Consider the following 20,352-nt stretch of genomic DNA (forward strand, 5'->3'; position numbering starts at 1 on the left):
TGAAGCTCTCAAAAGTACCCCTAGAAAATGAAGATAATTCTATCATCCCCAAAATATCTTATTTGTACGGTAGTGGAAGCAATTGTCATTGATAATATTTCCTCAACGATCCCTAAAATGAACTATTTGCTGGCATGTCTGCAGGGGGGGGGGGTTGGAAGATTGGACAACCCCTTTTCACGTCTTAATCTCTAATAGCAATCTCCATCCGCTTTGATAGGTCCCCCCCTCATTTATAATAGGAAGTAATGGCAATTGCTTTCACTACTGTATAAACCATTGCCCTATTCATAGCAAACGTTATATATTCCCGTTCGTTGGAATACTACTAAAATATTATAATTTACATATTATGTCAGCTAAGGTTGTCCGTCCAATTCTGTCACCTGTCATGATGACAAACCATCTTGCGAACATTTCGATTCTCCCTAGGTCATCTCGCTGCGAAAAATGACCAAAAAATTGAGAGCGAAGAAGCAGAAGACTGCTTCAAACGGCACACCGCCAGCTGCCGATGAGGCAGTGAAGACATCATCAGAGGAGGACACTCAGTTCACGGAAAAGTTGTCGATCCTGTTGTTTATCCAACCTTACAAAAGCAGCAATGTTTTCTATGTGCGTGAGGGCTACGAGGAATACTATCAGCTTATGAAAAAAATGCTTTTGACCAAGACGGATAAGTGCGTGACCGTGACGGGGACATCAGGTGAGTCGAACGGCACAGCTGATAAGCGTTTAGTGAAGATGCTTTTCATCTCTGACGAGGTTGCTTTTTTTTAGGCATTGGCAAGTAGGGCTCCTCAAAGTATTATTTGTATGGTTTTTTCGTTTAATGAGAATAGATACCTGTATGCTAGGTCGGAAATCTGCAATTAATATTTGTGCTGCGACTGTGGCAAATAAATATCTGCATCAAAACGTGATTGTGTTACTAAGTTTATCGCGCCATACTCCCTAAATCACAGCACCGACAGTGGTGACATCCATATAGTGGCTGTTCACCTTTAGGAATAGCAGCATCTCCAACATCAGCGGCGAAAGTCGATTGCGCTCGTAGCGCAAGATCATGCGAGCCATACTGAACAGTCTCTCTACTTTGTTGGCGGTAGGTATAATGACAGATATCATCGCGTAGGTGATGGGCTCCGCGGTGATCTTCCTGCGCTTGAGGATCCGTCAAGCAAAGCCTAGCTTGGCCGATTCCTCTACTGGGTCGCTGCTCCTGCTGGTCGCGCGTTGTAAGGGCCTCAGTGCCTCTTTTTCAGCACTCGTCCGGTCCTTCTCATGGCCACCAAGAACTTTGACCACACCACCTTCAAAATCTGGAGAGTGCACGATATCCGCTCTTGGGGCTAAATGTTTATTAAAAGAAGTTAGAAAACCTTAGAAAAATAAAATAAAAGCAGTGCCTTACCGAGATAATTGGTGAATCTTGGTTTTATCTCCAACCGCCTATCCAGTAGATCGCGAGCGTCAAGAAGGTTAAGCTCATCCGACTGCGGTTTCTTGGAAATTGATTCGATGTCGCCCATTTCCGTCAGCAGCGCTAGGAGTCTGCAATTAGTGGCTGGTGGCGGTAGTTGCTCGACCAAGTCTTCCTCGTCCGCGTTTATAACCTCTCGGAGCTCAAAATAGCGAGCCAGCATCGCGTACGTCGACCCCCATCGGGTTTGCTGACGCAGCTTTAGCCAGAGTGGGGTTTCCTTCCGTCTATTAAATAATAAACAAAAACCTGAATTGAAAAACCTAAAATAAAGTATACAATAGTGAAGAATTTATCTCAACTTCGCCGCTTGAGTAATCGTCCTCAGTTTTTTCATTAGCGACTGGACTTGTTCGAGGTCCTGTTCGTGCGGGTTCAGTAGCGTTCGGCCTGCAAGGTTAGATGGTGGCTTGCACAGCCAACAAACGGAACACCCATGAGACGCGCAAATTGCATGGTGACTGCGCAATTATCGCCGACCATGAATATGCAATTAGATAGGCCCTTAGTGAAAAATGACTAAAATGCCGCCAACGCCGCCATGTAAGTCTCGGCATCTAACCACCCGCTTGTATCCACGGCGATTGGCACTTGCGATAGTAGAGGGTACCTGGGTCCGGCCCTGGCTTCGTAGCACCTGAAGACAGCGAGGTAATATTTGGACCCGTGCGTCCACCCGTCCAGCATCAGCCCGAAATTGTCGGGTATCTCGTCACCCACGCGCCGTTCCACTGCCTTGGTGAGATCCTCATGCTCTCTCACAGCGTATTGGCCGAGACGGGAGGCAAATTAGTGTACCGAACATGAAGTATTAGAGTTTAAAAATTGAAATGAGGGCGAATTGTAGCCAATACAAACCTGCGTGTGGCCTCCCTTTCAACAATATGAGAGTGGGAGGTTCCCGTTCACAACTCATTCCAGCCAGGCGTACCTCGTCGAGGCCTTCTGGTGGACCCACGGGAGGTGAGTACCCGTTGCCGCGGCACTTACCGCCCCCATCTCCTGCTCGTAGCGCGGGTGGTCGGTGCGCACGTGGGACACCAATTTGGTATACCCCGTGTTGGGGACGTGCTTGCGGGTCTTGCCACAGGCTTTGCAGACCTGAAGGCCAGTAGGATCTCCGGTTTCGGTTAGGTAGGGCTTGAATAAGAACAAAGCAATTTGCTTCCTCCTCGAGCGCTGGGAAGGCATCATGGAAACGTCGGACATGGCGAAGGTCGCGAGAGTTGGTAGTTTGGGCTGTGTGCGAATTGAAACGTGAGTTTGAGTCGGCGGCACAAGTTTGCATACCAACGAAAACCTGGTGGCTGTCGAACAAGAACAATAAATTTCGTGTGGGAATACTTAAAATCCATAAATAAATTTCAAATTGTGGCCAAACCATAAGTAAAACAAATGCAGAGGAAAAAATTTCCCGCCACCTTACCGAGTAGCCTGTCCGTCTGTCAATAAGTCTGTCCGTTTCCTTTCTTGCTGCCTTTTCCTGCCTTTTCGCATGGCTACAGTCGGCCTGTCTAATGCAATCGTCTCCCATCTTACCGACCGCGCCTATCTTTCTGACTCGACCTAGCTATGCAAGAATTACAAAAATAGCCAAAAAGCGGACACAATTAACTCGCGCCCCTATTGGGCAATACCTGCTGACCTGCAACACTGACTGGATCTGTTGCACGATCAGACCGTCTCTCGCCCTCGCGATTGGCCGTGAGGTAAACATTTCTGCCGCTAGCGAAACGCACCGATTGGATGCAAACAACCAGGTGAGTTGCGCTAACGATTACGTATTTACATTTAGCTACCCAATACCAGCCCTATGTACATCAAATCGGGCACTCTAACAACTGCTTTTGGTAGGGACTTTGCGAATATTGTTTTTTTTACTTGTCCTGGCACTCTCCATTGTCAGCATGCAAGAAGGCGCCCGGCTGCACGGTCATTGCACTATCTGCTCCCGTGCACCACACCCTATGAATGCATGCGCGCACGGTACATAGTCTTTTAGTCACTTTTATTGCGTGTAAAGTATGTATTTGTTTGGAAATATGATAAAAGTATTATTATAGCAGAACCAAAATATTAAATATCATTGTTTAAATATTTTTTAAATAATATATACCCGCCTTATATGTCCATGCTATTGGCTAATATTTGAACGCAAGTAATTGGTTAAAACAATATAATTTGCTAACTTACACACAGTTTGCAAAATGGTGGGCCCTACGTGCAAGCAATGCGAGGCGAAGATTGACCCGCTTCTGCTGAACCTGCAGCGGTCTACGACGGATTCCCGGGCGCGCTGCATCTGCTGTGGAAAGCTGCAGTACGGTTACGCGTTCCGTACGATTAGCGGCCGAGACATCGTGTGGCGCTGTGTAGCCTGCGAGACCGGCCCAAAAGCGGTTAAGTTCTGGGAGGAAAAGCCCCCACCACCTGATTCGGCCGAAGTGCGCCGCCAGGAAAGCCTGGCAAACGTCAAGAAGGCGATGGGTCCTGACTGGTACCCCAAGAAGAAAAAGAGGCGCAGCCGCCCTCGCAAGCTGACCCCCCGAAACGCCAAGAACATCGAGCAAAAGAAGCAGCAGAAGAGCAACTAATGGTAAATATACCCTTTTATGCCCCCATTTTCCTACCTATTTTTGTTTTTGGTATACTGGCTGACGGTGCGAGGCTTGGGGTCGCACATACGGTAAGCTGACTATGGTGTTGACGCACCTACAGAGCGTAGCGCGCTTCATAAAATAATTAGCACATGGAATCAACTGTGCACCGCTGCAAGTTGGTGGTTCCTATCCGCATACGCGTCACCGTAGATGGCACGTACACTCGCTCACGTGGGCACACGCAAAACCATGCTATCTGTACCACCAACGCTCACAGCGTATATTTCATTAATGTGCGCTCACGAATGTAAGCTTCAGTATAGAGTGAGCACTATGCACCGACGAGTAAGTTGCTGTCTACATAGACACAAGCACGTCTATGGTAGTGTTGACCATACAGGTGGTCGTCGCAAGTCGATGTGCCTGTACGCAGTACTGTATTTTAGTTTCCTGTGTATAATGGTCGAGACGAGAGTCCGGTTGAGTCGCGAATGATTATAAGACGTACCCGCCGCGCGCATATTTCGCGCTGACTACTACCTACATATGCGCTGTCAGCTTGCCTGTATCACCGCGGTTATGACCTACGTCCAGTTAGTGGCGCGCTTGGCCATATAGACTGATCCATCAGCGCAGAAAGCTAGCACCACGATGCAAAAGTACCGATAAAGAAACAGTGACCCCATGCATAGGTTAAACTATCTCGAGCGCGTGGCTAATACACTCATTAACGACCTTGCGATATATGCACGGACATATCAAATAGCACGCCGAGCGGGTAAGTAGGCAGCGAAAGTACTCCATCTAATGCACATGAACTATTATTCAATTCAAGTCTAAGCATCACTACGATCTGATACTCTGCCTACAGCCATATATCTTCGTATGTTTGTCGTACATATCGGACCCAGTATAATGTCAGTCGGAAAGGCTTTACGCCACTCTGTCAGTCAGTAGCTATGCAAATAAGTCAGAAAGTACGTCAGCTATGCAAGTAAGATAAATGCATGCGGAAGATAGTGGAAATAACCCTTCAGTAACATCACAAACAGCTCAGCAGAATAATTTCAATGCATAATACTGATGTTTGTGGCGACCATCGGCAAGTACTACCTATCCTAAAAGATACTTCGTGCGAGGAGCTGATTAACATTGCTCTATTAGACCGTTGCAATCGATGATATGTGTCGACTGCCTCACGGCGATGACGTGCAGATGGGTAGTATGGTTGAGTAGGCGTTTTTACTCCAGCTACACTGGGATTCCTCACCGATCTACGCATATTTCGTAGCATCATTGATACTGACCCGTCTTCCGTACAGCATATATTAGCTTTGCAACAACGCGCGTCTCCGATTCGTGTTATTTTGGGAGCAATGCGCTAAAATGAGATTACAGACAGAACCTTCTCGGGTAAGATAGTTCTCATCTTGCAGATCACGTTAATCCCTGGTCAAGTCTATCATAACACGTGAACACTAAGAATATTGTGTGCAGTGTTGGTTTGAGCCGTAACATAAGTAGATCACAGTATACGTTTATTATATGTAGCTTCGCTCTAAGTAGAAAATCTAAGCACACCGCAACGCAGCGGAGGTGGTCGTCCCTCTTTACACCAACAAACCATGCCCTAGCGTCCGCGGAGCGGGCGCCCAGAGCGCTAGTAGCATTGCAGTTAAATAAAAGTTTTAGGGTTCCTGTTGGCAAGTCGGTCTTCTACGCCTATGATATTGTGAATTCCGACCCAATTTGCCGTTTTGGTCTTATTCAGTGAGTCACTCAAATTCATAATTCCTCGCATTTCGTACCTAAGTGGATTCTCTTTCAACTTTTCCGGAAGGAGGTGAGCAACACATACAGACTCTGGAGTGTGGAGAAGACTGTGGTCTTTAAAGATGACGACGATGTTAACAAGAGCACCCTGACGGTAGATATTGATGCGATAATTAATGAAGCTCTCAGCAAAAAAGATGAGATGAAGAGGAAGAAAATATTATTTCTGTGTGACGGGTCTCACCTGACGTTTCCTCGAGATGGCCAGATAGTATTATAGTGCTTTCTAGCCCGAACAAACAATGGCTGAGAGTGGTGAGGAAGGATTGTGTCATTATCTACATGCCTCTTTGAATATGCGAAGAGCTCCAAGAGTGCCGGAGAAAACTCCATTGCAGACGATTTGATCGAGGAGCGGTTTTAGACTTTCGGTGGTGTGGCCCGCGAATGCCTTTTACAAGAGGAAGAGGACGTCGATATTGAGAAACGCGACTTACTCGGAGAGATTCAGCAAATCTTTGACACAGGTAAGCTACAAAATGTCATCGACTCTGTGGAAAATTGCAGAGGTTGTCATCGTATTTTCCATTACGAACCTACTAATAGCACCTAGTGGGTGGAAACAAAGCTTGCATCTCGATTTGTCGTGGAAAACATTGTGCTGCGTCTGCTGAAATCGGTCAAGGACGACAGAAAAAGCCTTTACACTTCGCTAGAAGGTATAAGGGAAATGCTCAAATGGCGAGCCTTTGCCAAACTAGTAGCCCATTAGTTTTGACCAATATTATCCATCTTCGCGTGATCTAACCGTTTTGATTAGACAAAAAGAAAACAGCTGCGTCAGAGCGAAACCCTTAAAGAGTTAATTTACCAGTTCAGTTCCTACCACCTGCAAATGGGGGCGTCTCGAGCCAGTTACACTGAAGCAGAACGAGATGCAGCTGTGCAAGAAGTCCTCGCTGGAGCTGAAATGAAAGTAACGAGTAAAAAGACCAAGATACCGTTTAGTACGCTTAAAAAGTACGTCGCTGCGGAGCGCAAGGGCAGTCCAACACGGCCTCAGCGCCGAGGGTGACCACCACTGCTGTCTAAAGATGCTGAGGATAGTATCCGGGACTGGATACAAGCTCGCCGAAGGTGCGGCCAGCCTGTTAGTCGCCACGACGTACTTGACAAGGCTCAACAGATAGCTCAGCTATTGTGTGGATTGCCCGTTGGAAATGGGTGGTTACGTCGCTTCCTGGAGCGCTACCCGTCGCTTTCGCTAAGATCGTCACAGTCTGTGTCGAAAGCACGCAACGAAGTTGCTGAAAGTGACTTGTCTATACTGTTTTCATCGCTGGCAAAAGTGGTTATTGAACACAATATGGACGCTTCTCGAGTCTTCAATGGTGATGAGACTGCGATCCGGACTACACGGGAGCGCAAGCTGGTTCTCGCCGCTAAGGGCTACTAACATGTGGCACAAGGATGCCAAAACAAGCTTCCATCTCAGTTTTGTTGCATGCGGTAGTGCAAGTGGGTTTGTAGTCCCCCCACTGTTTATCTTCCCCGGCGAGAGTATTAACGACGACCTATTCGAGTCCTGTCCGCTTCCGGGTGCTGCGGTTACGACGACAGCGAAGGCGTTCATGACGAGCAAGGTTTTTGCTCAATGGCTACACTTCTTTTCCAATGCGGTACCAACGCCTCTTCTACTGGTTATGGATGGCTGCTCGTCCCACATTTCTATGGAGATCGTCGATGTTGCTGACAGTATCGGTTTTAAATTGGTGTGTCTACCTCCTAATGGAACCCATCTACTCCAGCTATTGAATGTGGCGGTGTTTTTGCCATTTAAAACGAGCCTTAAGACCCGTGTCGATGGGTTGTTACCAAGCCTCGGCGAGTCAACCATCGACAAGGCAACTGCATTGCAGTTAGCCGCTCTCGTGTGGAATGGCCCTCGACTTGGTATCAATCTTGCAGCTGGATTTCGTAGTTGCGGGATATTTCCTCTCTCTCGGGTCAATATACATGCTAAGCTAGCTAACTTTGATCAAAATGGGCTGCCTGTAACCTATCGGGATGCCGCCTGGGTTGAAATTTCCCAGATAGTGAAGCAGCATATCCCAGTTTTACCAGTGAGACCTGCGAAAGGCAAAAAGCGACACCGGAGGAAAACCGGTGGACGAATACTCACGCGCGAGCTATTGGAGGAGGAATCAGCAAACAAGCGCGCGAAACCCAAGCAAGGTGGAAGAGCTTCGAAGAAGAAGCAAAAAAGCTGTGGAGCATGAGTGAAGGTCTGACTTGCAGAAAATAATAAACTTGTTTAAAAAATGATTCTGTGTCAATATGATGATGGGAAGGATTTACCACCTAGCCCTCTAGAAGTGACAGCGGTCTCAGCTGGGAAGTTATCAGTACTCAAACCAAGTATAAGAAGGCTACTAAATTGGCAAGCACCAGAATTGGGGCGTCTCAATAGACCTGAAAACATAACTCACAAAAAATTACAAAAATCAACGAGTAATTCATTTTTTTATTGGTGAAAGCCGCGTGTCAATTGGACGTTTCTTTAGGAATTATAGCCATTTTGTGACAGTACCTTGTCAGGGCTACTCATTTACCTTACCGCTATGTGCTTCACTGCGTGCGGGGATTGTCGAGGCCGAAGCGCTTAAACAGCTTGCGCTAGGCTGAAGGTTTGAGAGCCTCGATCTTTACTAGACACAGATACTATGGCTAGCAGGGAATTGCTAAAGAGTCTGTCGGCGAATCACCCAATCGACGTTTTAAAGCTCAAGGAATTGTCGCCAGCTACTGCGACTCGCGTTCGTACTCGTTGCATTTCGAGCCGATCAACGGGTTCTATTTGCCGAAGATGGACCCTACCGGTGGTAGCGCGGTGGTGACAGCCAAATAGGTCATGGGTTCGTGTGATTCTGTTCCAGATGACAATCTTGATGACTCATCCTGTGAATGCGTTTGGAATTATGTTGGCCCTCGAGAAACTTGGTTTGTTGGAGGTGGTACACCGCGATCTGACCCGAGCGGCGCTGGTGTTTGTTGTCCTAAAAGAAAAAGAGCGCGACTTTAAGCGACAGGAGATCGTCTCGGCAGCGACAGGCTGCAGTCCAGTCAAGTCGATCAAGGGCATCGGACCAGTAACTGAGCGTATGCTAGCAGCGCGTGAAATCCATACGGTAGGCTAATTGCAAGAGGCGATCGTCGCAGGCACTCTTACGGCCTAGACGCTTCGGCCTCAAGCTCAGCGGAATCTTGAAAGCACGCGAGATGGGTGGGACCTACAGCGAAGCGATGGCGAAGGTTCCTCAGCTCGTCTGGTTTTACCCGGTTATGGTTTTTTTCGTTGCCCGTGACGATGATGCATGTTGTGATCCGGTGCAACCAGCAAGATGCCTTTGGTGACCTAGCAGTACAAGTAGTCAATACATTTGTACTGCAAGAAGGAGCTAAAGCAGTCGACATAACTGCGTGAAGCGGCGATGGAAAATGATGCCTCCTTGAAGTTTTTTGTGGCTCTAGTCTTCTCATGCATGTGCCGTTTATAACGCACTCGTGTTTTCAAAAATGTATTGAGCATAGGGGGTGGGTGCGGATTTGTCTAGAGTAATTGAAGGAATCCAGACGGCGTCGTCCGGATTACGACAAGAAGTCTACCACGTGACCGCAAAATACATGCAATTTGAACATGTACTAAGCTAGAAGCAATCAACGACTTACTCAAAATAAATTAAAAACAAAAACAGTTCCTATTATAACCGTCCCCACCTCGCTGAGCCCGCGACTCTCTTGCCAGGCAGTTCATGAACCAGCACCTCGCATTTGAATTGACCTGCTTCGGAATACAAGTCATCGAGTGAAGCATTAGCTAACACTGGACAGCCATGGAGGACGCGAATCCGGGCGCTGGCAGCACGCTTGACGATGTGTCTGGGGTCTTCTTGACGGAAGCTCGAATTGCCAAGTAGGAGCATCGTTTATCTTTTATTTTATTCGTGTTGCATGCAACTAACGAACAAGTTTGTAATCAGTGGCAAATTCGCGTTGCGCGAGATCAATGACATGGAGCCAGTGGTGTCGGGCATCTCTCAGATGTCACAGTCCACATTGCTGCTCAAAAAGCGTAAAGAGATGCGTGAAATTGATGATGCTTTAGACTTTATGAAAGAGGAGTATGCTCAGCGCATGGAGGCGTGTGACGCCCGACAACGCGAGTTGGAGCGGAAACAGGCTGAAATGAAAGAACAGGTGGCACGATTTGAGAAGTTTATCAAAGAGAACGATTCAAAGCGAACACGAGCCGAGCTAAAGACTAAGAGCGAGCACCGATTAGGAGAAATCAACGAATCTCGCAAGAGGCAGCTTGTCACGCAATTAGAAAAGGACGGGCGAGAGCGCGGAGCTCTAGAACGCAAACGTGACCAGCTGCTGAAATATCGTCAATACCTCGAAGCTGCGGTGGAAGCGTCCGACGGGGAGTTCGAAGAGATAGGCGACATACTCAACCGACACGCCACACTTGTGGATACTAACAACGACTTGAAGGCCCAAGTGCGGGCTGCAGAGGTCGAGACTGACCAACTTCGCCAGCGTATTCGAGCTTTGAAAGTGGAGATGCAAAACATCGTTCTCGTACAGAATAGTAGTATTCATGGACAGCAGCAACAGCTTGAAACTTTACGCTCCGAAGCATTGCGATTGGATCTGGACAGACAACGCAATGACCGCGTAGCCAACGACCGAAGCCGCGAGTCTGGACAGATTGTGCTTACAGTGACCAATCTCTACAGTCGACTTAATCTCGGCGACAAGCTGCCAGTGCTGCGTGAGCAAGACATGGATGTCGCAGAGTATGTTCAAAGCCTACTCAAGGTCATCGCCTCTCGAATCGTGGACCTTGACTTCATTGTCTCCAACTATAAGGACCAGGTACGTCGACCTTCTTTTCTTTTTCACTGGCATCTGATAGTAGACTGGCTGTGCAGAATGCAGCCAAGTCTGGGAATAACAATTGTGCTAGCTCCAATAATCAAAACCAAGCGAATACTGGCCCCGGCACAAATGACATGACTTTAGGGCAGTCTCGAGTAGGGAAACTGACATCTGCAGGAAGTACAAAGCTGCCACCGCTAACCTGAATACATAAGCAAATGCAACAATACAGTAGTGGCTTCAAGTGTTGAGGCATCCAATCGACTACAATCAAGTAATCTGCTGTGAGCCATCCATAAGCCTTATGGATGGCTATGGCATAAGGGTATGTATTTCTGCTTCCAAGTCAGGTGGCAGCGGAAAGAAGCCATCTTCTTTTACATTCTTTTTAGAAATGTGAAGCCATATTGCAGACCGTTGGAGGGCGGACCATCGTAATCGAAATTGGCCATGACAAACGTAGATGGGTTCCTGCACATGTATTCCCAACGACTCTTTGGCAACGGGGTCACTGCAATGCAGCCATATCAAAACCCACCTGCACGCAGCAATAAACATGAACATTCACTGGCAAATATTGCCGTCAGCGCTCATGCTGTCAACTAATAACAAGTAATCAAATGGCAAAAAAACTGTGAGTTGTAACACTCCCACTCTTGAGCAATCCCACTTGTAAAATTGGAGTGTGTACGGCCTTGATTGACTATCAATACATGTACTTCAAAGTAACTCGGATCGATGAAGACGGAGATGGGTAGCGGAGAAAATCTACGATAGCGTCGTCCAAGCCGTGGCGATGCATCTACCAACCCCCCGACTCTACATGTCTTGGCTCGGAGAAAACACGCGTTGAAGCTAGAGTCCAAACGCGAAAGACGAGGAAAAACCTAGAATGAGGTTTTTCTCACTAACGCAACGTAATGGGTGCAGTTGCAACTTTATGCTTTGTTGAAGTTGCGCGCGAGTTGCTCGAGCGGCGGCCGCTTCTTGTGAGATCGCGGGAAGGGGGAGACAGATCAACACATACAGGAGCAGCATCAAGTGTCGGACCACGCGCACAGCTACCTCAGCGAGCAGGAACATCCTCTCGCCGTCAGTGTAGCCCAGCCCCCTCTTCGCCAAGAGACTTGCCACGCGTTGGACCCCAACCGTCCGCCGCCAACTCGCACGTTACCTCACGAGAGAGAAACCCGTCCAGGAGAGAGAGGGGAGACGCAAAAGAAAGCGGAGTGACAAAAAGGAAACCTTTTTGCCTACCCTCAGCTGCCCGCCCTCAAGACAGACATCAAAGCTTGCTGTTGCCGTTGCACTTTTGCACGCGTTGCCAAAGTCGAGAGGTGAGTGTTGATCCGACAGATTGAATTGTCTTTCAATCCATATCCCTCCACCCTGAAATGCGTGAACTAACCACAATCAATCGTCTTCTATTTTTATCCCAGTCTTACGCACCCCAAACAGAAAAAGAGACAGGTACGGACTGCATTTGCACCAAAGTGAAGTGAAAAGACACACGAAGCTGATATCTTTATCGTCGTCGTGTGTGTGGATTTATTATCGTAGCTCAGTCTTTTAATTCCCTTCTAGGACTCAAGTTCCAGACTTTGCAGCCATGTCAAACCCGAACAACGACAACGGGCCGCCACTCCCGTCCTTCGCGGCCGACGGCTTCTTGTCCTCGGCCGGCTCGCCCCCGTACAACCGCAGCAATGGCCGCTCACCTGGCCGCCGCAGCGGCGACCGCTCGGACGAGATGGACGTCATGGCCCAACTGGCCTCGCAGTATTACGCATCTAGCCGCAATCGCTCGTTCTCGGCCCCGATCCAGCCGTCGGCTCTGGGCTCGGCCTGGAACTCCTTCTCAGACGACACGTCTGTGTCGGCCGCGGCCGCAGTGGCCGCCACGCAGCGCCACCGTCAGATGCAGATGCAGACCCAGAACTTGCTCCCCGTACAGCCGCCGCTCCCTCAGGGCCCGCCGCCGCCAGTGCTCAACATCATGGTGCCGCCACCTCCACCCAGTGACGATGTGGCCGTTGGAGCCATTGGCCAAGCTGTCCAATCGCTGCAAGTATCGAACGAGGAGAACAGCGAAGGCGGCCACAATGGAGACAGTGACCTTGCGGGCGCCCCGCTACCGGCCACGTTCCTACGCACAATTTGTGACCAATTGGAGTACTACTTTTGCGACGAGAACCTGCTAGGCGACTTGTTTCTGCTGAAAAACATGAACATGGACGGATACGTGAAGCTGGAGCTGCTGGCCTCGTTTGGCCGAGTGAAGAAGCTCACGACAGACATGGAACAGATCAAGAAGGCGCTGGAATTGTCGACCAAACTGCTGCTCAATGAAGACGAGACCATGGTGTGTCGTAAAGAGCCGCTGGCCCCCAACCAGACGTACCACGGCAAGTTGGCCCGCACGGCCATCGCGTATAACTTGCCGGAAGACGCGTCTGTCGCGTCATTACGTGAAACTTTCCAGGGATGTGGCGAGATTTCGTATCTTCGTCTGCTGAAGCAGAACACGACCACGGGCCGTAACGCGGTGCTGAAGCCTCCCATCGCGGCCGGCGAGACGTACGCCATCATTGAGTTTGTGGACGACGAGATGACCAAGCACGCCGTATTGACGCTGTCGGACCAGTACAACTGGCGCACAGGCATGCAGGTGGTGCTCTTTGACGGCACGAACTGCGACAAGCTGAAGCAGAAGATGTTCCCCGTGGAACTGGGTGGGGACCGTCGTCGGGCCAAGTCGGCCTCGGCCCTTACGCGGCCTGTGCACGTGGAGTCGGTCGGAGAAGGTCTGGACGGTCTACGTGAAGGCAAAGTGAACACGGGCACCGTGTATTCGATCCGTGGCGCCGGCGGACTTATAACCCCCACGCGACAGGACTCGGCCTGTATCTCGTTCCGTCTTATCCCGGATGAAGACGGCAATGTGGACATCAGACAGGGAGACTACGTGTCGTTTACAGTGGGGAAGAACAAGAAGAGTGGCCGCAAATATGCCAGTAAAGTCAAGCTGGAGTTCCGTCCGCCGGCCAATCTAACGGGCGATGCCAACAATGCCGGCGGCCTCAGTGGCCTGGCCGCTATGAGTGGAGGAGGCTCATCAAGTGGAAATGGGCCGAAGGATTACTTCTCGCCGTCGCCGAGTCGATGGGAGTCGCGTAGTCGTGCGGCCACAGTGGGCGCTCCCCCTCAGCCGGCGGCGTTCCGTACCCGTTCGTCATCGTCGGGTACGCGGCCCAAGCTGAACTTGTCGTCGCCGCGAATGGCCCAGTCTCCAGTACACATTAACAGTCTGGGCGGCAACATGTTGGCACCCCCTCCTGGCATGGGAATCAACGGCAGTACCCAAATGTACCGCCAGGCCATTGGGCCGGATGGCACGCGGGGCTTTGGCTCCCGTCGTACCGGTGGAGAACCGCCGGAGATGGCACCGGAACTCAAATTTCCGGTCATGGAGCGTCGGAGATCGCGCTCGTCGGGTGGTGCCTGGTAGATGAAGGACGGCACTGCTGACACTGACACTGTGAACAACGCAAGACAGAAAAGGCCTTTCATGTCAAGACAACCCCCACGCTGGCCTGCGTGATACGCTGGAAAATACGCGAGAAAGATACCAAGAAATTAGCTGCTAGCAAGAACAAAATCTCGACACAAAATGAAAAAAGAGCACACGAAAATGCACACTTTGATAAGGGAAGCGACAAAAAGGGAACGAAAATGTATTTTGAGAGTGTGAAAAAAAACCTTTATACATCACTCTTGTGTTGCATTAAGCATTGGCAACCCGTGGATTTTGAAGTCGCCGATTTGGTTTTCCTTGCCCACGTCGGCGTAGTTGCCTTGGTAACGATTCAACTGGTATTGGCGCCAATTGAACGGACGATAGTTGGCCACCTCGCCCTCTTGCACCACAATGGGCTCCACCGTCACGTGGTTCGACGGGTTGTAGAAGAACGGAGCGGAGAAGCGACCAGCCTTATCACTAGCAACAACGCGGTGCAGCGGCGCAACGAACTTATCGTTCGACCACACCTGTACCATGTCACCGATGTTGATGGTGTCGGCTCCCTTTCGAGGTGGTACATCGACCCACGTCTGCGATATACGGTGAAGCACCTGCAGAGACGCTACTTCGTCATCTTGCAACAAGATGGTGAGAGCACCAAAGTCGGTGTGGTGGTAGACTCCCATCGTCTTCTCCGGTTCCGGTGCCACGGGATAGTGGTTCAATCTCAATAGACTTGAATGGTTTCCTTGGTAGAATTTGTCAAAGAACGCACCCAAAGCAATGGCGAACACCTTCAACAAGCGACGAGCAACGTACTCCATCTTCTTGTAGTACGTTTGCATCTCGTGACGAAACCCGGGCAACGATTCTTCGTCTAGCCATTGATTTTGGTCTTCGAACAGGCGTTCGACCTTGTCAGTCGGAGGGCCGTCTTCATGGGCACCAGCGAAGTCAAAACACTCTTTCCAGTCCGTTTTGTTCTTGGTTAGTCCATCCACGACGTACCCGCGGGTGTTGCTGGCTGTACGGAGGATGGTACGTTTGGTCTCCTCAGGAAGACGGAAGAAGGATCGCATGGAGTCTTGGAACTCGTCAACTTCTTGTTGTGGCAAACCGTGGTTGGCAATGTAAAAGAAACCCCATTCACTTGCAGCTCTGCGTACATCGTCGACAATTTGACCCAGTTTTTCATGCTTCAGCGCAGCGTCAACTTCGGCGTCGGTGGGCCCCATGAGGGCACTGATATCGATAACGGGAACTTGTAGGGATTTTGCTCGCTTACGTTATCTATTTGTATACATGTATAGCAGAGTAAGATATTTTTTTTCGGTCATGACCAGCGCATACAAAACCTAAGTGATTGTTGTCTAAGGATCATTGAAATAATATTAAAAATATATTAACCAACCTCAGCTGAACAATTAAATTGAAACTTCATCGTAAAACATGCTTCATATTACATTCCTACCGAGCTTCTCCTGCTTTTGCGAACTCACCCAACTTGGGGTTGCGGAAGGCGTCTTGTCACGTCTTTGCCAGCAGCGACCAGTTGGACTCAATGGGTATATCGTTGTGCTCCTGCGGCCCGCAAACTGCGGGAAATAACTCACCGCTACGTCGTGGCTGTCGATTGATTTTGGAACTAAAAACATCCGATGAGCTTTCACTTGATTCGATATTTATTATTGCTCATGAGATAAAATTATCTAAGTCGACAAATGATATTTCTGGATCACGTCAAATGTTGGTGAAGCATCCGGCCTTCATGGCAAGACGGCGCTGCACCCAGAAGACCCGAAGCTGGTGGTCAACTTGCCTCCTCCATTGCGACTCCAGAGTGTAGACGCCTTCGGCCGTGTCTCCTACGAGTTCCCAAAATCGATTGGGCCGTGAATTTTGTAGTCGCCGATCTGGTTTTCCTTGCCGAGATCAGCGTAGTTTCCTTGGAATCGAGCCAAGCGGAATTGGCACCAACTGATCGGACGGTAGTTCGGCACGTCTCCAGGCTTAGCCACAATGGGCTCTACCTGCACGTCGTACGAGGGACTGTAAAAAAACGGAGCCGAGAAACGTGCAGCCTCCTTACTCGCCACCACGCGATGCAGAGGAGCCACAAACTGATCGTTCGACCACACTTGCATCATGTCGCCGATGTTGATAGTGTACGTACCCTTGCGAGGCGGGACGTTCACTTACGTCTGTGACGGGCGATGAAGCACTTGCAACGACGCAACCTCGTCATCCTGCAGCAAAATAGTCAGAGCTCCCGAGTCCGTATGGTGATAGACTCCCATGGTCTTCTCTGGCTCGGGCGCCATTGGATAATAATTCAGTCTCATCGTGCTCGACGTATTTGAGCGGAAAAACTGATCAGAGAACGCAGGTTCTTCACCTAACGCGACTGCAAATACCTTAAGAAGACGGCAAGCGGCATGCTCCATCTTGTCGTAGTACGCACGCATTTTCCTACGAAACCCAGGTAGTGTCGTCTCGTCAAGCCACTAGTTTCGATCCTCTCCCAGTCGGTCATTTTTGCCAGTGACAGGGCCGTCTTCTCCGGAACCGGCAAAGTCGAAACACTCTTTCCAGTCCGTTTTGTTCTTGGTGAGCTCTCCTTCGACGTAGCCACGGTTGTTCGTGGTATTGCGGTGAATGGTACGTTTAATCTGCTTTGACAGGCGGAAGAAGGCGCGCATGGCCGTCTGAAACCCGCCCACTTCCTGCTCTGATAGTCCATGGTTCGCGACGTAGAAGAAGCCCCACTCACTGGCAGCAGCACGAACTTCCTCAATGATCTTGCCGAGCTCTCCATGGTTAGGATCTTGTAGAGCGGCATCGACCTCCGTGTTCTTTGAGATCGCCATGAGGCCACTAATGTCGACGACGGGTACTCGATACACGTCCAACTTGATCTCACTTCGCGGATTTTGGAATACTTGTAGCGAAATGTGAAGAGAAGATACCTGCAAATCATTGACGCTGGTTGCCGCCGCATTGTGATTGGCTGGTGGCATTGAAGTGAAGCGTAAATTACTTCGTTGGTGAGATCGCGTAAACGTACAGCGTTTTGAGCTATCCTTTGTAAAAGAGAAGAACTTCGAGGCCAATCACCACATCGATTTAGCTAGCGTCAATGTAATCACGGGCCCTGCTCGGCTTGTTCACTCCCCAATTTGACTTCACGTAAGCAAGCAAGACCTCAATGAACGTCCACCAAGTACCGGTTATCGACATCGGAGCTCTCATGGAGTTCTCTTCCGACGTCGACGTGGATGCTGCGCTGCGTAATCCCAACAGCGATTCGCTCCGCCAGATCATCGAGCAAATACGCAAAGCTGCAAGTGAGTGGGGCTTCTTCTACATCACCAACCATGGACTACCCGAGAAGGAGGTGGAGCACTTCCAAGAAACGATGCGCTCCTTCTTCCGTCTTCCGGTGGAGACAAAGCGCAACATTTCACGCTCTGCCGCTAATGCGCGTGGATATGTCGAAGGAGAACTCACCAAGAATAAAACAGACTGTAAAGAGTGTTTCGACTTCGCTGGAGCTCATGAAGACGCCCCACCTAACAACAAGAATGATCGACTGGGTGAAGAGCAAAACCAGTGGCTCGAAGAAGAAACACTACCGGGTTTCCGTAACGAGATGCAAACATACTACAACAAAATGGATTTTATCTCGCGTCGGCTATTGAAAATCTTCGCAGTTGCGCTGGGTGAAGAGCCTGCATTCTTCGACCAGTTCTTCCACGGCATCAACTCGAGTTTAATGAGACTGAACCACTACCCTGTCGCCCCTGAGCCTGAGAAAACTATGGGCGTCTATCACCACACTGACTCTGGTGCGCTGACTATTCTGCTTCAAGAGGATGACGTGGCATCCTTACAAGTGCTCCACCGAGAGTCACAAACGTGGGTGAATGTCCCTCCGCGCAAGGGCACATACACCATCAATATTGGAGACTTGGTGCAAGTCTGGTCCAACGACCGCTTTGTTGCTCCATTACACCGCGTTCTCGCTAGTAACAAAGCTGGTCGATTCTCGGCTCCCTTCTTTTACCTCCCAGCCTATGATGTGGAGGTGGAGCCGATCGTGGTGAAGCAAGAGGAGGTGCCCAACTATCTTCCTTTCAGCTGGCGTCAGTTCCTTTTGGGGCGTGTGCAGGGTAATTATGCCGACTTGGGCAAGGAGAATCAGATCGGAGATTTCAAGATTCATGGCCCAGTTGACGTTGCGAACACTTAAGTCTGACGTCTCTTCGCTGCGCATGTGGAATCGGATAAAAACGGAGATCTTGCTAAAAAGAGGCTAAAAAATGCATCGTTGAGTGTTCAACTTCTCGCTTTTAAAATCTTGTTTAAATACAAACTCATAATACATTTATCAAAGTCGTGATTTCCAAGATGAGCATGCTTTGAAACGCCTAAAAACAATTTGTGCTGTTCATCTAGAGTTGAAATGCAAGTCTGTTTTTTGCTGACTGATTTATCCAAAAAATAGCTTATAATTAACCTCTTCATACCTTGCAGCTTTAGGCTCGGGTGCGCGAGCTTTGAGCAGACTCCTTGTCTTTTCACAACATCATCGAATTTCCTATCCCAGTAGTTATGAAGGCACTACACCGCGTTGAGCTCGGTCGAAGTCGAAGTCCAGGCTCTTCAAGCTTTGACCTGAGTGCAACAAAGCGCTGCCTGCTTTGCCTTAATACTTCCTCTTCTTTTTTCTTAAAGCCGATAATAGGAAGTTGTCATGTGCAGACGAATTCCCATTAGCTTAGCCAAGGATGGCCAGAACTTGGAGACGAACTTGGAATCTCGTTCGCTGATGATGATCGAAGGTAAACCGTGATGGCGAACAACGCAATCAAAGAAGTCATACGCAGTCTTCTGTGCATCATCAGTCCGGTTGCACGCACGATACTTCGGGCGCTTGGACAACTTGTCGACAACAGTCAAGATTGCATCAAAACCATTGGAATCAGGTAATCCAGTGATAAAGTCCATAGAGACGACAGACCAGCATTCCTCAGGAATCGGAATGGGAATCATCTTGCCATTCTTGCGAGCATTGCTGTGTTTCCAGCGAGTGTAAGTTTCACAACTTTGCACATAATCGCGAACGTCTTGGTCCAAGGTGGGCCAATGATACCATTGCGAAATGCGAAGGTACGTTCGATGAGCTCCAAGATGAGCAGCAATATTGGAGTCATGGAAGCAAGAGATGATGAAAGTTCGAAGATGATTGTCCCGAGTAAACGGAACACACAAGCGCATCATCACCTGATACTTGCGGAAAAGTAAACCATTTTGTTTGACAAATGGTTGTTCCGGATGCTTAAAACGATCTCCGTAGGCTGGGCAATTGCGATATCCAGCAGCGAATTCTTTGTTAATCGAATCAGACCAACCGAGCGAGCTCCAATTTTGAGCTTGTTGGGTCACATTGGTGGCCACAACAATATTCTCAGCCGCAGCGACAGTACGTGGAGTTTCCACTGGTACATGTCGGTAAGCTTGAGTTAAGGTCGGAACAGGGCGCGTGTAGTAACCAGCAGCAACATCCTCCCCATGAAAATAAGGGCGAGAGGGTGGTCGAACCAAATGTTGGTTAAGACTGCGGTAGTCGGTAATAACGCGTCGATTCGTCAGGTTTCGAGCTGCACGGGTGTGGCAGCGCGTGGTACACTGATGAAACGAAACCGTATTGATCGCATGCTCCGAAGATTGACGCGACAACGCATCGGCAACCACATTGAGGTGTCCCTTAACGTGATGCCACTTGAACGTAAACTGTGCGAAAAACGTCAAATAGCGAGCTAGTTACGCTGAAACCTTCGGGTGGTGTAAAACCCATTTGCAAGCAGTGTTGTCCGTGTAGATATCAAATTCACGACCATATAGGTAGTGACGCCACTTGTCTAACGCTAATTTAATAGCGAAGAGTTCTTTCTCGTGTGTTGGCCAATTAATCTCGTAAGGACCAAGTTTCTTCGAGAAGAAGGCTATCGGATGATCTTGACCGGAACGAACTT

General features: G+C 49.2%; 6 protein-coding genes across 6 annotated transcripts; 4 read left to right on the forward strand and 2 right to left on the reverse strand.

The window, feature by feature from the left end:
• Positions 1 to 450: 450 nt before the first annotated feature.
• On the forward strand, positions 451 to 794 carry PITG_00865 (uncharacterized protein; the record flags this gene model as incomplete). Its single annotated transcript, XM_002909367.1, has 2 exons — positions 451 to 706; positions 781 to 794. The coding sequence occupies 2 exons, from the start codon at positions 451 to 453 to the stop codon at positions 792 to 794; spliced, it is 270 nt and encodes an 89-aa protein (XP_002909413.1).
• Positions 795 to 9,749: 8,955 nt separating this feature from the next.
• PITG_00866 (uncharacterized protein) lies at positions 9,750 to 10,766 on the forward strand (the record flags this gene model as incomplete). Its single annotated transcript, XM_002909368.1, has 3 exons — positions 9,750 to 9,829; positions 9,897 to 10,690; positions 10,738 to 10,766. The coding sequence occupies 3 exons, from the start codon at positions 9,750 to 9,752 to the stop codon at positions 10,764 to 10,766; spliced, it is 903 nt and encodes a 300-aa protein (XP_002909414.1).
• A 1,790-nt stretch (positions 10,767 to 12,556) lies between these two features.
• PITG_00867 (uncharacterized protein) lies at positions 12,557 to 14,305 on the forward strand (the record flags this gene model as incomplete). Its single annotated transcript, XM_002909369.1, has 1 exon — positions 12,557 to 14,305. The coding sequence occupies one exon, from the start codon at positions 12,557 to 12,559 to the stop codon at positions 14,303 to 14,305; it is 1,749 nt and encodes a 582-aa protein (XP_002909415.1).
• Positions 14,306 to 14,565: 260 nt separating this feature from the next.
• On the reverse strand, positions 14,566 to 15,552 carry PITG_00868 (naringenin,2-oxoglutarate 3-dioxygenase, putative; the record flags this gene model as incomplete). Its single annotated transcript, XM_002909370.1, has 1 exon — positions 14,566 to 15,552. The coding sequence occupies one exon, from the start codon at positions 15,550 to 15,552 to the stop codon at positions 14,566 to 14,568; it is 987 nt and encodes a 328-aa protein (XP_002909416.1).
• A 630-nt stretch (positions 15,553 to 16,182) lies between these two features.
• PITG_00869 (2OG-Fe(II) oxygenase superfamily protein) lies at positions 16,183 to 17,184 on the reverse strand (the record flags this gene model as incomplete). The annotated part of the gene is made up of 3 exons (XM_002909371.1): positions 16,183 to 16,491; positions 16,540 to 16,821; positions 16,864 to 17,184. The coding sequence occupies 3 exons, from the start codon at positions 17,182 to 17,184 to the stop codon at positions 16,183 to 16,185; spliced, it is 912 nt and encodes a 303-aa protein (XP_002909417.1).
• Positions 17,185 to 17,522: 338 nt separating this feature from the next.
• Positions 17,523 to 18,566, forward strand: PITG_00870 (2OG-Fe(II) oxygenase superfamily protein; the record flags this gene model as incomplete). The annotated part of the gene is made up of 1 exon (XM_002909372.1): positions 17,523 to 18,566. The coding sequence occupies one exon, from the start codon at positions 17,523 to 17,525 to the stop codon at positions 18,564 to 18,566; it is 1,044 nt and encodes a 347-aa protein (XP_002909418.1).
• Positions 18,567 to 20,352: the final 1,786 nt, after the last annotated feature.

The sequence above is a fragment of the Phytophthora infestans genome, genomic scaffold, assembly GCF_000142945.1.
Source record: "Phytophthora infestans T30-4 supercont1.1 genomic scaffold, whole genome shotgun sequence".
Classification (NCBI taxonomy): domain Eukaryota; phylum Oomycota; class Peronosporomycetes; order Peronosporales; family Peronosporaceae; genus Phytophthora; species Phytophthora infestans.